The 16,059-nt window shown below is 41.0% G+C and overlaps 1 protein-coding gene across 2 annotated transcripts in view; it reads left to right on the top strand.

The window, feature by feature from the left end:
- rnf150a (ring finger protein 150a) overlaps positions 1-16,059 on the top strand; it is a 137,916-nt gene that overhangs the window by 106,798 nt on the left and 15,059 nt on the right. For both annotated transcript variants that reach the window (XM_060851350.1, XM_060851349.1), the window contains exons 4-5: positions 1,144-1,226; positions 6,209-6,305. In XM_060851350.1, coding sequence (XP_060707333.1) covers positions 1,144-1,226; positions 6,209-6,305 — 180 coding nt within the window. The remainder of the gene's footprint in view (positions 1-1,143; positions 1,227-6,208; positions 6,306-16,059) is intronic.

Genomic DNA, 16,059 nt, shown 5'->3' on the forward strand with positions numbered 1-16,059 from the left:
TGATGAGATGGTTCTAATCTTGGTGACAAAGAATTTTATGAACTGCATGCGCTTATTGTTGGAGGTGAGAGTGGGTGAGTTAAAGATGACAATTTACATTAATGAAAAGTAGCTAGACATTGTATTTGTGCTCCATGATGGTTCTAGCATCTTGAACAGTTTTAGGAAATGAGTGGAATCTGATGTTGCCCTTGTTCTTTTCTCTTTTCAGTATTATGCTGTCCCAAATTTCTTAGTTCAAAAGGTTGAATTTAATTTATTATCTTGTGTACTGAGGCAAAGTGAAAAGCTTTGTCTTGTGAGCAATACGGGCAGATCAGAGTTAAGTAGCATAGATAAGTAAATAATAGGTAAGAAGTGGCAAAAACAAAAACACAGGTACTGGTGAATATTAAGAATTTGTGAGTCCATTCTGTATCCTAACAACAGTAGGATAGAAACAGTTACGAAACCGGCTGTGGCGTGTGTTCGGGTTTCTGCACCTTCTCCCCGATGGTAGAGGTTGTAGGAAAACATTGCCAGATTGGGATGGATCTTTGAGAATGCTGGCAGCCTTTCACAGCCTGGTAGACGGATTCTGTAGATGGGGGTTGGCCTTTGTGATTATCTGGGCTGAGTTCACCACTCTTTGTAACCGTCTCTGTTGAATGGTACGGTTGCCATACAGTTAGTGATACATTCAGACAGAATACTCTCGATGGCGCATCGATAAAAGTTGGCAAGAGTATTCGCCGTCATGCCAAATTTCCTCAGCTTCCTGAGGAAGAAGAGATATTGTTGGGCCTTCATAACCAGTGCATCCACATGAGTCCAAGAAAGCTTGTTGTGGATGACCACTCCTGGGAGCTTGACAGTCTCCACTCGTTCCACCTCTGCGCTGTTAATGTGTAGGGGGGCATGAGTAACACCCTGCCGAAAGTGAATAATAAGTCAAATGATTGTCCGAGACTTTGACTTTTCTACTAATGTATGTTCTAGGCTTCCTATAGTAATGCATGTTGTTTTATATCTTTGAATTTTTTTAAACAGTAAAAGTAAAGAACCAATAATTCACATATAGATTTATAATTTAGTCATGCATACTTTTAGTTTTATCCCTTTAATGACTTTGTTCTTTTCTCACCCCCCCCCCCCCCCCCCCAGGAAACTGAATCAGACTTTGATAATTGTGCTGTTTGTATTGAAGGCTACAAGCCAAATGATGTAGTGAGAATTTTACCATGCCGGTAAGTTGGTTGAAGAAATACTGCTTTCTTTGTACTGTTTCTCCCTGAGAAGTGATTCATATCAACTTGCAAAATCTATGGTTATGTTACCATTCAACTGTCTATGTAAGTAAGCATCAACATAATCAATGTATTTTTAAAAAAACACATCACTTGTGAACCGTAGGGGACCGAAATGGCTCCTTTAGACGTTTAGTGTTCAGTAATATGATACTTTCTGATCCCTAATCCAAATCAATTCTGATAATCCTCACCACTCCAAAATTGTATCAATTGATTAACCATACCCATTAATTCTATTTTCATTTCAGAGACTACTTTAGTGATATTTGCTTATGCTTTAGGTCTCAGGGCTAATAGTACTGATCCTGGAATCTATATCCACAAATTTGTTTGAACAACTCGCTAGGTTTAAAAAGGAAAATAGCTAGCTGAATTTTTGCCAGCTTTGCTGTGGGCATGGAAGCAGGCCATTCAGCCATCAAGTCCACACGGATCCTCTGAAGAGCATCCCACCAGACTCTCTCACCCCACCCCTCACTATCCCTATAACCCTGCATTTTCCATGGCCAATCCACCAAGCCAACACATCCCTGGACACTATGAGCAATTCAGCATGGCCAATCCTCCTAATTTGTGGAAGCAAACTGGAGCACCTAGAGAATGTGCACACTTCACCTAGGTGGTCGCCCAAGGGTAGGATTGAATCCAAAATCTTGGGACTGTGAGGCAGCACTGCTAACCGCATAGGCTAAGAAAGAAAGGGTGGCAAATTATGATTCTTGTGCGGGCAATTTTAAAGTTATACTGAAAAGATTGAAAATTGAATAACTTAGGCATGCTCATTTTGAATAATGTATTTGTAGTTGTGTGTTACATCCAGAAACAGCATTTCTCATACATTTGTCATGTTTTGGAAGTATTTCACATTTGTGTGATCATTCCATTTAATAAGCAGTTCTGCTGCCAATGATTCTGAGAGATCCAAAGCTCCTTTTTATCAATAACATTCTATCAAATCTAATCTTCGACAAATGGATAACCAATTTTACGTGTATAATATGAAACCTTTTTAAACTTTTTGTGTTGGGCATAATAAAGGTTTTATTTGTATCTGATGTTATCCAATTATCTGACAAAACCTTGAATTTTTTCTCCATCATACAATAGTAAATTTGCTCTTGATGTGTCCAAGTAAACTAAGAAATTTGTTGTCAAGTTTCTCCTGTGATTTATGACTATCTATATGTGTTAGATTAAGAGAAATAGGATAAAGATAAATTACTAATAAATTAGGTTGCAGATGAACCATGCTCTTTTATTGTGCACAGCCATATGAAAAATAAGTCTTATTCCCTAAGAACTGATGGATTTGGAAAGGATGGATAGGTAAAATAATTGATCCTTGTATCATGAGCAACACAACGTGACCGAATGGTGGGATGTTGTCCGATGCGCATTTTGAGGTATCTAGCCTCCTATACCAAACTCCCACCTACCCCACCCTAGTTATAACCAACTTAATTTAATTCCAAATCTTGGCTGCCTACATGCTGGATGGTCAGAAGAAAGTGAGGACTGCAGATGCTGGAAAAGCGCAGCGGGTCAGGCAGCATCCAAAGAGCAGGAGAATCGACGTTTCGGGCATGAGCCCTTCTTCAGGGATGAGGAAAGTGTGTCCAGCAGGCTAAGATAAAAGGTAGGGAGGAGGGACTTGGGGGAGGGGCGTTGGAAATGCGATAAGTGGAAGGAGGTCAAGGTGAGGGTGATAGGCCAGAGTGGGGGTGGGGGCGGAGAGGTCAGGAACAAGATTGCAGGTTAAGAAGGCGGTGCTGAGCTCAAGGGATTTGACTGAGACAAGGTGGGGGGAGGGGAAAATGAGGAAACTGGCAAAATCTAGGTTCATTCCTTGTGGTTGGAGAGTTCCTAGGCGGAAGCTGAGGTGCTCTTCCTCGAGCCGTCGTGTTGCTATGGCCTGGCAATGGAGAAGTCCAAGGACCTGTATGTCCTTGGTGGAGTGGGAGGGGGAGTTGAAGTATTCCCCCACCCACTCCACCAAGGACATGCAGGTCCTTGGACTTCTCCATTGCCAGACCAGAGCAACACGACGGCTCGAGGAAGAGCACCTCCTCTTCCGCCTAGGAACCCTCCAACCACAAGGAATGAACCTAGATTTCTCCAGTTTCCTCATTTTCCCCTCCCCCCACCTTGTCTCAGTCAAATCCCTCGAACTCAGCACCGCCTTCCTAACCTGCAATCTTGTTCCTGACCTCTCCGCCCCCACCCCCACTCTGGCCTATCACCCTCACCTTGACCTCCTTCCACTTATTGCATTTCCAACACCCCTCCCCCAAGTCCCTCCTCCCTACCTTTTATCTTAGCCTGCTGGACACACTTTCCTCATCCCTGAAGAAGGGCTCATGCCCGAAACGTCGATTCTGCTGCTCTTTGGATGCTGCCTGACCCGCTGCGCTATTCCAGCAACACGTTTTTCGGCTGGATGGTCAATCAACTTCACAATCTGGCCTAGAAACTGATTTTTAAAAAAATAAATTTAACTGGGCTTTGCTTTTAAAGTGTCCTCTGAGAATCCAAATTTGGGGTTTTACCTTTGCTAAATCATCCAGCCATCAACTCAGCTGGTGCTTATTGCAGCTATGTTTTTCAGCAATATGATAACCTGTTTAAGCTGTTGCATTTTTCTTTTGATGTGACAGATGATGAAAGATTATGGTGTTTGATGTGGAATTCTCAAAGGGTGCACACATTTTTTGTTTTTTGCATTAAAATGCCATCAGAGTTTTACTGATCTGTAATAATGGCTTTCAGTATTGTGTGTTAACTGATGCCAGCAAATTTCATTATGTAGGTTATTGCAATTTATTTCAGTTGATAACTGATACAATTGCAGACTTGTCACGGGCAGAATTGTGTTCGTTTTCAGTGACTATGATCTGCATTTTTGTTTGTAAGAGGTGGTTCTTTTATAACAGAGGCTGTGTCTCAGAGGCAAGAATCTTGTATTCAACATATGCACCAGACTCTCAAATGCAATATCTCATTTGTTTGTATAACACATTCTATATCAAGCACAGATTAAAAACCGAAGACAGTTTCAATTAAAGATTGAATCTATATCCATTTTAAGACAGGCCTTTAGTTTCTTAGATGAACAAAACACTTTTGAAGTAGAAGTCTTATCAATCAAAGGATTCTTACTAAGCTACATGATTTATTTTAATTGATTTTCTAAACATTGATTCTTGGTGACATAAAGTTGTAAAAGACTGGGCTGAGATTGGTGAAAGACTATTTTTCTCTTAAGATATCACACTTTCAGCATATAGCTGTTTATCGCCTTGGTTGCTTGGATGATATGCAGTTGGTTTGCTGGCTTTCGTAGAATTCAGGGATATATTCCTGATGAAGGACTCTGGCCCGAAACGTCGAATTTCCTGTTCCTTGGATGCTGCCTGACCTGCTGTTCTTTAACCAGCAACACATTTTCAGCTCTGATCTCCAGCATCTGCAGACCTCACTTTTTACTTTTTGTAGAATTCACCCTGATTGCAAACTGCCTTCTGATTGTTAAAGCACAAATTGAGAATCTGCTTTTCCTGATAAAGGGTGATGTGCCTGTTGATTTCAATCATCCTGTCGTCGTTGGACATTTTGAATACACCAGCCTAATTTGGATAAGTGAACCCATTATAATAAAGCTGATTGGATCCATTCAAATTTTTCGTTTACATATTAAATGTCTCCTTTTTTCCAATGCTGAAACAGAGACGGACTGCTGCCATTCAACAGTTCTTTCTGGTTGATAATCCATCCTTAAATGAATGTATGAATAGTTGACTCTGAATGTCAAATTTAATTTGGTATTTGCTTGAGTCTTGTGTATTTTGAGCTCCAGCGAGTCCTATGGTCATATGATTTACACCAGCCATTGTAATGGTCTGTTTGTGTCAAAATTCTTTTAAAAATTAACTAAAAGTTTGTAATCTGCTAGATCTTGACAAATTATCATGGTACAAAAGTTATGTTCTGAAGAGACAGTTTCCACTACACATGCGCACACACGTTAAACCATTGGAAATATATATTAAACGTGATCTGTTTTTGCAATTTTTTTTCTTAGTTTGGTGTAAGCATTGATTATAGTGTAGACATCAGCATTAAATCTAATTACATTCAAAACTAATTTTCAATTTTAACTGAAGCTACTAAGTGTTAGAAAGCACACTTCCTTTCGTACAACACAACTTACTACAGACAATTGCCTCAATAATGTTTAAAGATCTGCCCAGATTTTTCTTATTAAATGATGAGTTAATGCCACCTTCCAATTGCTGTTAGCTGAGCAAAAGGAAAGGATCTGTTTAATTTCAGCATTGTGTGCCCTAAATATAACTTTCTATTGCCTGTTCTTGAGGGATATGGGATAGGAAATAAAAACACAATTTCTAATATCTGGCATTCTTTACTCAGTAGTAAGGGTATGGAATACTTTGCCTGCAACGGTAGTAGATTTGCCAACTTTAAGTACATTTAAGTCGTCATTGATCAAGCAGATGGGTGTAAATGGAATAGTATAGATTAGATGTGCTTAAGATTGGTATGACAGGGCGCAACATCGAGGGCCGAAGGGCCTGTACTGCGCTGTAATGTTCTATGTTCTAGTGAGTCACCATAGCAAGGCAAATATATTATCAGTGATGGAAATACTGCTCAGAATATACTCAATGAGAAATATGAGGTTTATCTTGTTCTATTTCACCAATGATAGATAAACCACAGCTAGAGAAAATTATGAATAAAAAATTTTATTGATGACTCTGAATTTGTCAGTTGCAAATGAGCTTTCCTAAATCACTAGCTTTCATCTGCAATCTTTAGCTTGAGTTTGGTTGCTATTTTTAAATTAATTAGATATTTTAAATTGTGCTGTAATTGACTGAGGTCTATGTATTGTGTTGCAGACACCTTTTCCATAAAACTTGTGTGGATCCATGGCTACTAGATCATCGTACTTGTCCAATGTGTAAAATGAATATTCTGAAAGCACTAGGAATTCCGGTAGGGATGCTCTAATGTTATCAGTTAAATCACTGATACTGTAGTGATCTCAATTACTTCATGTTTGGTTAGTGTGGCATTTTTAAAGCATGTATATGTATGTAATGACTGCACATAAACACACTGTTAAGTAGTGGTTTGTTTATTGAGTATTTTTCTTATGTAATTAGTAACTCGATTTTAGTGGTGCTTGCAAGATTGGGGTGGTATTGCAGCTAATGACCTTTTGGTTTACTTATTTCTCAGAAAGCAGTAGAAGCAAGATTTTTGAATGCTTTTCAAGATGGTGGTAGATTCATGTTAGTGAATGGAGTCCAATGTTATTGGGGATTGTGGTAATATGGAATTCTAAACACAAACAGATCATCTGTAATTTTATAATTGAGGGTGAATGGCCACTACTTCATTTAGATGTTATGTTCATACATTGTGCTCAAAAGATTAAATAGTTTCTATATTAACAATTTGCAATTGATTTGTTATAAATATGAAGTTTCAATTGCAAGTCACAAATAATTGAGTTAAAGTAAGTTTCAACATTTTTTAATATATCCGTTAAATTTAACTTTGTGAATAATGCAACATAATGTGATGTGGATCCCTGAAATTCTTGGGGGAAAAAGAAGTACTGTGTTCCAGATATATTAATCATTCAGATTTATTTGTGCTATTTTAAAAAACAATGAATTAATTTTTTTAAATGATTTGTAATTGCTCTGTCCAATCCATCACTCATTACTGAATTTTTGATAATGAAGGAAAACAAAGTTTATACTTACCTAAGCATTAACAATTTCAAACTCAAATTCTTTTAATAGCTCAGATCACCTAAAAAAAAACCCTGTTGTTTAAGTTTCTTGCACCATCTTGACAGTACTGATGCAAGGCCTAAATACTGAATGATGTTGCTGTAGAACAGACTATTTCTCACTGATGGCACAGAATCAAACAGAACTTACTGCTGGAAATCCAAAATAGAAACAGACAGTCCTAGAAACGCTCAATCGTCTGGGGAGCATCTTTCGAAATAGGATTTACCATTTCATATCTGGTTCTAAGAAAAGTCACCTGCCTGAGGATACCTGCTTTTAACAATACCTACTTCCACTCCCACTCTCCTTTACCCCAGGCTACAAAGGAAAAGATAGGTTCCTTTTAGTTTGCCTACATGCCTGCTTGAGAGTGGAAGAACTTCAAAAAGGTTCGACTATTTAATTCTGAAATTTTACAGATTTTTATCTAACTTGGAACAGTTGGTACTTGAGACATTTTGGATACTGGTTAATGTGATTCTTCATCATTTAAGTGAATTTTGTATTTGTATAATGTTTTAAAAATAAATTCACAAATATTTCAGTCATTGTGAAAATTGCTTCTTGTTTTTTCGAGTTATTGATAACTAGATTAAATGAGATGAGTTTGCAGGAGGTTTATATAAGTGACAAAAAAAAATGTTATTTCCAAAGTCTTCAACTTCCTTATTTCCAAATTCTATCTCCTTTAAATACTTGCAGTAATCTAGCCTCCACACCTCTCTGGAACAGAGAATGATATTTATGCCAGCCTTACTCCTAGAGATGTACAGCATGGAAACAGACCATTCAGTCCAACTTGTCCATACTGACCAGATATCCTAACCAAATCTAGTCCCATTTGCCAGAACTTGGCCCACATCCCTCTAAACCCTTCCTGTTAACTTACCCATCCAGATACCTTTTAAATGTTGTAACTGTACTAGCCTCCACTTTCTCTGGCAGCTTATTTCATACACGCCCACCCTATGCGTGAAAAGGTTGCCCCTTGAATCCCTTTTAAATGTTTCCTCTCTTGCCCTAAATCTATGCTCTCTAGTTTTGAACTCGCACACCTTGGGGGAAAAAGCCTTGTCTATTTATCCTATCCATGCCCCTCATAATTTTATAAATAAGGTCACCTCTCAGCTCATGACTCTCCAGGGAAAACAGCCGCAGCCTTTTCAGCCTCTCCCTATAGCTCAAATCCTATAAGCTTGGCAACATCCTTGTAAATCTTTCCTGAGCCCTTTCAAGTCTCACAACGTCCTTCTGATAGGGAGGAGAGTAGAATTGCACACTGTATTCCAAAAGTGGCCTAACCATTGTCCTGTACAGCTGCAACATGACCCTGCAACTTCTATGCTCAGTGCTCTCTTCAATAAAGGAAAGTACACCAAATGTCTTCACTACCCTATCTACCTGTGGCTCTACCTTTGAGGAACTATGAACCTGAACTCCATGTCTCTTTGCTCAGCAACATTCGCCAGGAACTTACCATTAAGTGTATAAGTCCTGCTCTGATTTGCTTTTCCAAAATACAGCACCTCCCCTTTATCTAAATTAAACTCCACCAGCCACTCCTCAGCCCATTGGTCCACCTGATCAAGATCCTGCTGTATTCTGAGTTAACCTTCTTCCCTGCCCACTACACCTTCAATTTTGGTGTAATCTGCAAATTTAATAACTAACTATACCTCCATTGTTCACATCCAAATCATTTATATAAATATCAAAAAGCAGCGGACCCAGCACAAATCCCTGTGGCACACCGCTGGTCACAGGCCTTCAGTCTGAAAAGCAATCCACCACTACCACCCTCTGTCTTCTACATTCAAGCCAGTTCTGTATTCAGTTGGATATTTCTCCCTGTATTCCATGAGATCTAACCTTGCCAACCAGTCTACCATTAGGAACCTTGTCAAACGCCTTACTGATGTCCATATAGATCACATCCACTGCTCTAGCCTTATCTGTCCTCTTTGTTACTTCAAAACACTCAACCATGTTTGTGAGACATGGCTTCCCACAGACAAAGTCATGTTGACTATCCCTAATCATAGAACATAGAAAAATACAGCGCAGTACAGGCCCTTCGGCCCTCGATGTTGCGCCGACCAAAGTCTACCTAACCTACACTAGCCCAATAACCTCCATATGCTTATCCAATGCCCGCTTAAATGACCATAAAGAGGGAGAGTTCACCACTACTACTGGCAGGGCATTCCATGAACACTCAACCCGCTGAGTAAAGAATCTACCCCTAACATCTGTCCTATACCTACCACCCCTTAATTTAAAACTGTGTCCCCTAGTAACAGCTGACTCCATTAACAGAAAAAGGTTCTCAGTGTCTACCCTATCTAAACCCTAATCATCTTGTACACCTCTATCAAATCTCCCCTAAACCTCCTTTTCTCCAATGAGAACAGCCCCAAGTGCCTCAGCCTTTCCTCATACGATCTTCCTACCATGCCAGGCAACATCCTGGTAAACCTCCTCTGCACTCGTTCCAATGCCTCCACATCCTTCCTATAGTATGGCGACCAAAACTGCGCACAATACTCCAGATGAGGCCGCACCAGAGTCTTATACAACTGCAACATGACCTCAGGACTCTGGAACTCGATTCCTCTACCAATAAAGCCCAGTACACCATATGCCTTCTTCACAGCACTATTTACCTGGGTGGCAACTTTCAGAGATCTGTGTACATGGACACCAAGATCCCTCTGCTCATCCACACTACCAAGTAGCCTACCATTAGCCCAGTAATCCATCTTCTTGTTACTCCTACCAAAGTGAATGACTTCACACTTAGCTACATTGAACTCCATTTGCCACCTTTCTGCCCAGCTCTGCAGCTTATCTATATCCCGCTGTAACCTATCACATCCTTCTTCGCTGTCCACAACGCCACCGACTTTCGTGTCATCCGCAAACTTGCTCACCCAGCTTTCAAGCCCCTCCTCTAGATCATTTATAAAGATGACAAACAGCAATGGTCCCAAAACAGACCCTTGTGGAACACCGCTAGTAACTGCACTCCAAGATGAACCTATTCCATCAACTACTACCCTGTGTCTCCTTCCAGCCAGCCAATTCCTAATCCAAACCTCTAATGCACCCTCAATGCCATACCTCCGTAGTTTTTGCATTAGCCTACCATGGAGTACCTTATCGAACGCCTTGCTAAAATCAATATACACCACATCTACTGCTTTACCCTCGTCCACCTCTTTAGTCACCTTCTCAAAGAACTCTAAGGTTTGTGAGGCACGACCTGCCCTTCACAAAACCATGCTGACTATCCTTGATCACATTATTCCTATCCAGATGTTCATAAATCCTATCCCTTACAATTCTCTCTTAGACTTTGCCCACAACAGAAGTGAGACTCACTGGCCTATAGTTACTCGGGCTATCCCTACTCGCCCTCTTGAACAAGAGGACCACATTCGCTATCCTCCAGTCTTCTGGCACTATTCCCGTAGACAATGATGACACAAAAATCAAGGCCAATGGCTCTGCTATCTCCTCCCTAGCTTCCCAGAGTCCTTGCCTTTCCAAATGCATGTCAATCCTGTCCCTCAGGATTCCCTCCAACAACTTGTCCACCACATTGGCTCACCAGTCTATAGATCCCTGGCTTGCCCTTACCACCTTTCTTTAAATAGTGGAACCACATTAGCCAACCTCAAGTCTTCAGGCACCTCACCTCTGACCATCAATGATAAAAATATCTCAGCAAGGGGCCCAGCAATCACTTCTCTATTGTTTTAGAGTACACCTGATCAGGTCCTGGGGATTTAATTACTTTTATGCGTTTTAAGACATCCAGCACCATGTCTTTAAAATGTCTTTTATATTGACATTCTTCAAGATGTCACCATGTTTCCCCACATTGTAAATCTTCCATGTCCCTCTCCACAGTAAACACTGATACAAAGTATTCGTTTAGTAGTTCCCCTATCTCCTGTGGTTCCACGGCCTCACTGATCTTTGAGGGGCCCTATTCTGTCCCTAATTACCCTTTTGTCCTGAATATATTTATAAAATCCCTTTGGATGCTCCTTCACCCTTTTTGCCAAAACCATCTCATGTCTCCTTTTTGCCCTCCAGGTTTTCCTCAAGTATACTCTCACTGCCTTTATACTCTTCAAAGGATTAACTCTTTTTCTTTTGTCTATACCTGACAAATGCTTCCTCCTTCTTCTTAACCAAAACTTCAATTCTCTAGTCATCTAGAATTCCCTACATCTACCAGTCTTGCCTTTCACCCTAACAGGAATATACTGTCTGGGCACTTGTTATCTCATTTTTGAAGGCTTCTATTTTCCAGCTGTCCTTTTACCTGCGAACATCTACCCCCAATCAACTTTTGAAAGTTCTTGCTTAATACCGTCAAAGTTGGCCTCCTTCCAATTTAGAACTTCAACTCTTCGATCCCATCTATCCTTTTCCATCACTGTTTTAAAACTAATAGAATTATAGTCCCATTTGCCAACATTTGACCTATGTCCCTTTAAACCCTTCCTATTCATATACCCATCCTGATACCTTTTAAATGTTGTTTCTTTCTCTGGCAGCTCATTCCATACATACACCTCCCTGGGGGGGAGAAAGCTGCCCCTTCAATGCCTTTTAAATCTTTTCAACCTATGCCCTCTAGTTTTGAACACTCCCACTCCGGGGAAAAGACCTTGTCTACTTGCTCTATCCATGCTCCTCATGATTTATTAAACTTCTATAAGGCCACCCCTCAATCTCCAATGCCCCAGGGAAAACAGCCCTGGCCCATTAAACCTGTCCCTATAGTTCAAACCCACCAACTCTGACAACATCCTTATAATTTTTTTCTGAACCCTTTCAAGTTTCACAACATCCTTCCTATAGCAGGGAGATTAGAATTGAATACAACATTCCAAAAGTCACCACCTATACTCTATACTCAATGTACTGATCAATAAAGGAAAACATACTAAACACCACTTTCATTAACCTAGCTATCTGTGACTCCACTTTCAAGGAACTATGAGCTTGCACTCCAAGGGCTGCTTTGTTCAGCAATATGCCTATGACCTTGCCATTAAGTGTACATGTCCAACCCTGATTTGTTTTTCCAAAATGTAGCACCTCAAATTAATCTAAATTAAATTAAACTACTTCTGCCACTCCTCAGTCCATTGGCTCATCTGACCAAGATCCCATTATACTCAAAGAATAGAAACATAGAATCCCTACAGTGTGGAAACAGACCCTTTGCCCAACAAGTTCACACCGATCCTCTGTAGAGTGACCCACCCAGACCAATTTCCCTACCCTATTATTCTACATTTACCCCTGACTAATCCACCTAACCTACACTGAACACTATGGGCAATTTTGCATGATCAATTTACCTAATCTGCACATCTTTGGATTATGGGAGGAAACCCATGCAGACACAGGGAGAATGTGTAAACTCCATATAGACAGTCACCTGAAGCTGGAATCGAACCTAGGTCCCTGGCGCCGTGAGGCAGCCGTGCTAATCACTGTGGCAACCCAACCTCCTTCGCTTACCACCACACCTCCAATTTTGGTGTCATCTGTAAACTTACACAGTGTACCTCGTATGTTCACGTCCAAAGAAATGACGAAAAGCAGTGGACCCAGCATTAATCCTTGTAGCACACTGCTGCTCACAGGCTTCCAGTCTGAAAAGCAACCCTCCAACACCACCCTCTGTCTTCTACCTTCGAACAGTTCTGTATCCAAACAGCTAGTTCTCCCTGTATTCCATGTGATCTAACCTTCCTTACCAGTCTGCCATGTAGAACCTTTTTGAACATCTTACTGAAGTCCATATAGATCACATCCACTGCTCTACCCTCATCAGTCCTCTTTGTTTCTTCTTCAGAAAATTCAACTATGTTATTGAGAAACTATTTCCCATGCACAAAGCCATGTTGACTATCCCTAATCAGCCCTTGCCTTTCCAAATGCATGCAAGTCCTGTCCCTGAGGAGTCTCTGCAGCAACTAGCTCACTATCGATGTCCGGCTTGCTGAGCTATAGTTCCCAACCTTTTCAACCTTTCCTAAATAGTGGCACCATGTTAGGCAGCCTCCAGTCTTCTGCCACCTCACCTGTAGCCATCATTGACGCAAATATTCCAGCATGGGGCCCACCAATCACTTCCCAAGCTTCTGACCGAATTCTAGAGTACACTTGATTGGTCTACTGAGCCACTATGGTCAAGGTATTCTTGATAAGTGAAACTTTTTGTCCCAGGAGTCAAACCTAGTGAATTGCATCCAGTGTCAATATATCCTTACTTAAATACAAGCACCAAAACTCTGCACAGTAATCCATGTGTGACCTCACCGACTTGTACACCAATGTACAATTGTTACAAGAGTTCCCCATTTTAAACTCCATCTCCGTAGCAATAAAGGCCAAAACCACTTAATTACTTGCTGCATGTGCATATTCATTTTTTGTTTCATGCAGAGGTAGCCAGATCTTTCTATCCTGCATTTTGTTTTGGAGTCTCTTCTGTTAAATAATAGTCTGCATTTTGATTCTTCTTAGCAAGTTGCATTGCCTCACTTGCCTACATTAAACTCCATTTGTTAGGATTTTTCCCACTTACTCCACCTATCTGTATATTATTGCAAATTCCTTATGCCCTCATCACAAAATATCCTCATACCTTTTTTTTGTATCATCAACAATTTTAGATTTATTTGTTTTCGTCTGCTCCTCCAAATCATTGATATAGTCAATATTTGAGGCCTTAGGATTGATCCAGTTGGCTCTACATTAGTTTTATACTCCCAATATGAACAAAAATCCCATAATCCCAACTCTGTCTATTGTGTGTGAACTAGTCCTCATTCCATTAATAAAGTGAGCTTCTGTGTTGTCCAATCACATCTTATGGAAGAATTTATTGAATGGCTCAGGATATCCAAATAGACTATATCTGTCAGTTCCCTTTATCAGCTGAGCTCATTATATCCTCAAAGGACTATAGCAAGTTAGTCAAACATAGTGCCTTTTCTCAGAGCCATGCTGACTCTGGTTGCATTAAGCTTTTCTAAATGTGCTATGGTTTCTACTTTAATAATGGACTGTAGTATTTTACCAATACCAGATGTTAGGCTAGTTGCCCTATAACTTCCAAATTCCTTTTTCTACCTCCCTTCTTGAACAAGAGCATCCCATCAGCAGGAGGACTGCAGTTGCTGGAGATCTGAGTCGAGAGTGTGGCACTGGAAAAGCCAGCAGGTCAGGCAGCATCCAAGGAATTGGAGAATCGGCGCTTTGGGCATAAGTCCTTCATCATGAATAGGCTTTTGGGCTGGAGGCTGAGAGATAAATGGGAGGGGGAGGTGAGGTTCGGGGCAAGGTAGCTGAGAATGCAATAGATAGATAAAAGTTGGAGAGAAGGTGATAGGTCGGGGAGGAGGGTGGAGCGGATAGATGGGAACAGTAATGGACAGGTCAGGAGGGCAGTGTTGAGTTGGAGACTTGAGACTAGGATTATATGGGGGAAGGGAAAATGAGGGAACTGATGAAATGCATATTGATCCAGTGTGGCTACAGGGTCCCAAGGTGGAATATGATGCATTCTTCCTCCAGGTGTTGGGTGGTATGGATTTGGCGATGGAGGCGGTGCAGGACCTGCGTTTCCTTGGCGGAGTGAGAGGGGAGTTGAACTCATCAACCATAGGGTGGGTGGGGTTGGTTGGTGTGCGTGTCCCAGAGATGTTCTCTAAAGAGATCCACAAGTTGGTGTCCTGTCTCCCCGATGTAGAGGAGACCACATCGGGTGCGACGGATACAGTAGATGACATTGGAGGTACAGGTAAATTTCTGCCTTATGTTCTGCCTTGAGATCCTGCAACCACATGGAATCAATGTGGGTTTCTCCACTTTCCTTATTTCCTCTCACCCCATGTCATCCTAGTCCCAAGCCTCCAACTCGACACCGCCCTCCTGACCTGTCCATCACCTTTTCCATATCCGCTCCACCCTCCTCTCCAACCTATCATCTTCTCCCCCACCTTCATCTACTGATCTCATTCGCAGCCACCTTCCCCTCCTACCCATCCCCATCCCCATCCCCACCCTCATCCTTTTTATCTCTCAGCACTCCAGCCCACAAGCCTAGTCCTAATGAAGGGCTTATGCCTGAAACATTGATTCTCCTGTTTCTCAGATGCTGTCTGACCTCTTGTCGCTGACCATGAATTAAACTTGATGGAATTAATCCAAGGAATGTAAACATTGCCTGAAACACATGTCCAAGTAATTCTCCTCCTTCCTATTTGTCAGTATCTGCAGTTGAGACTTCAGTTTGTCAACTCTGAAACACACATTGTTGGGTGTCCAACATTTGTGGTAGATATGTTCTCCTTGGATCACACCAGTGTCCACTAATTCCCATGTACTTTTGCTGCAACGCATCATGTCCCCATCCATCTCGGTTCCATTTACATATATTAACTTTAGATTTTAAATATGTTCAGCTAGAAAATGTACTTTTTCTCTTCAGATGCAACTGCATCTCCTGATTCAAACCAATTGGCTAATCAAAAGAGAGGGAAGAAATATGCTGTAATCACCTATCTATTTTTCTGTGACAACACACTTTGGTTCTGGCAGGAAGAAACAGTTGAAAGGGCTCTTTGCTGGTTTGAATGTCGTGCTTCCCTTTTCATGTGGTCCTCTCTTCCAGCCAACTTCACAGTAATGCGGACTTAATGCATACTCCTCTCAGTCTGCTTCCCAGGATAGATAGAAATCATAGATGTTATACGCTGCTGATATGGCAAATGGCTGCCGTATCTTCAAAGTTGAAGCTTGCAGTTCACCAAGCCATTAGGGTTATGTGAAGGAGTCAACGGTGTGCCATCAATGATATCCTAAACGTTGGAACCTGAGCTCCTGTGAACCCAAGTCTTATTCTGTTT

Source organism: Hemiscyllium ocellatum, chromosome 36, assembly GCF_020745735.1.
Source record: "Hemiscyllium ocellatum isolate sHemOce1 chromosome 36, sHemOce1.pat.X.cur, whole genome shotgun sequence".
In the NCBI taxonomy this organism is placed as follows: domain Eukaryota; kingdom Metazoa; phylum Chordata; class Chondrichthyes; order Orectolobiformes; family Hemiscylliidae; genus Hemiscyllium; species Hemiscyllium ocellatum.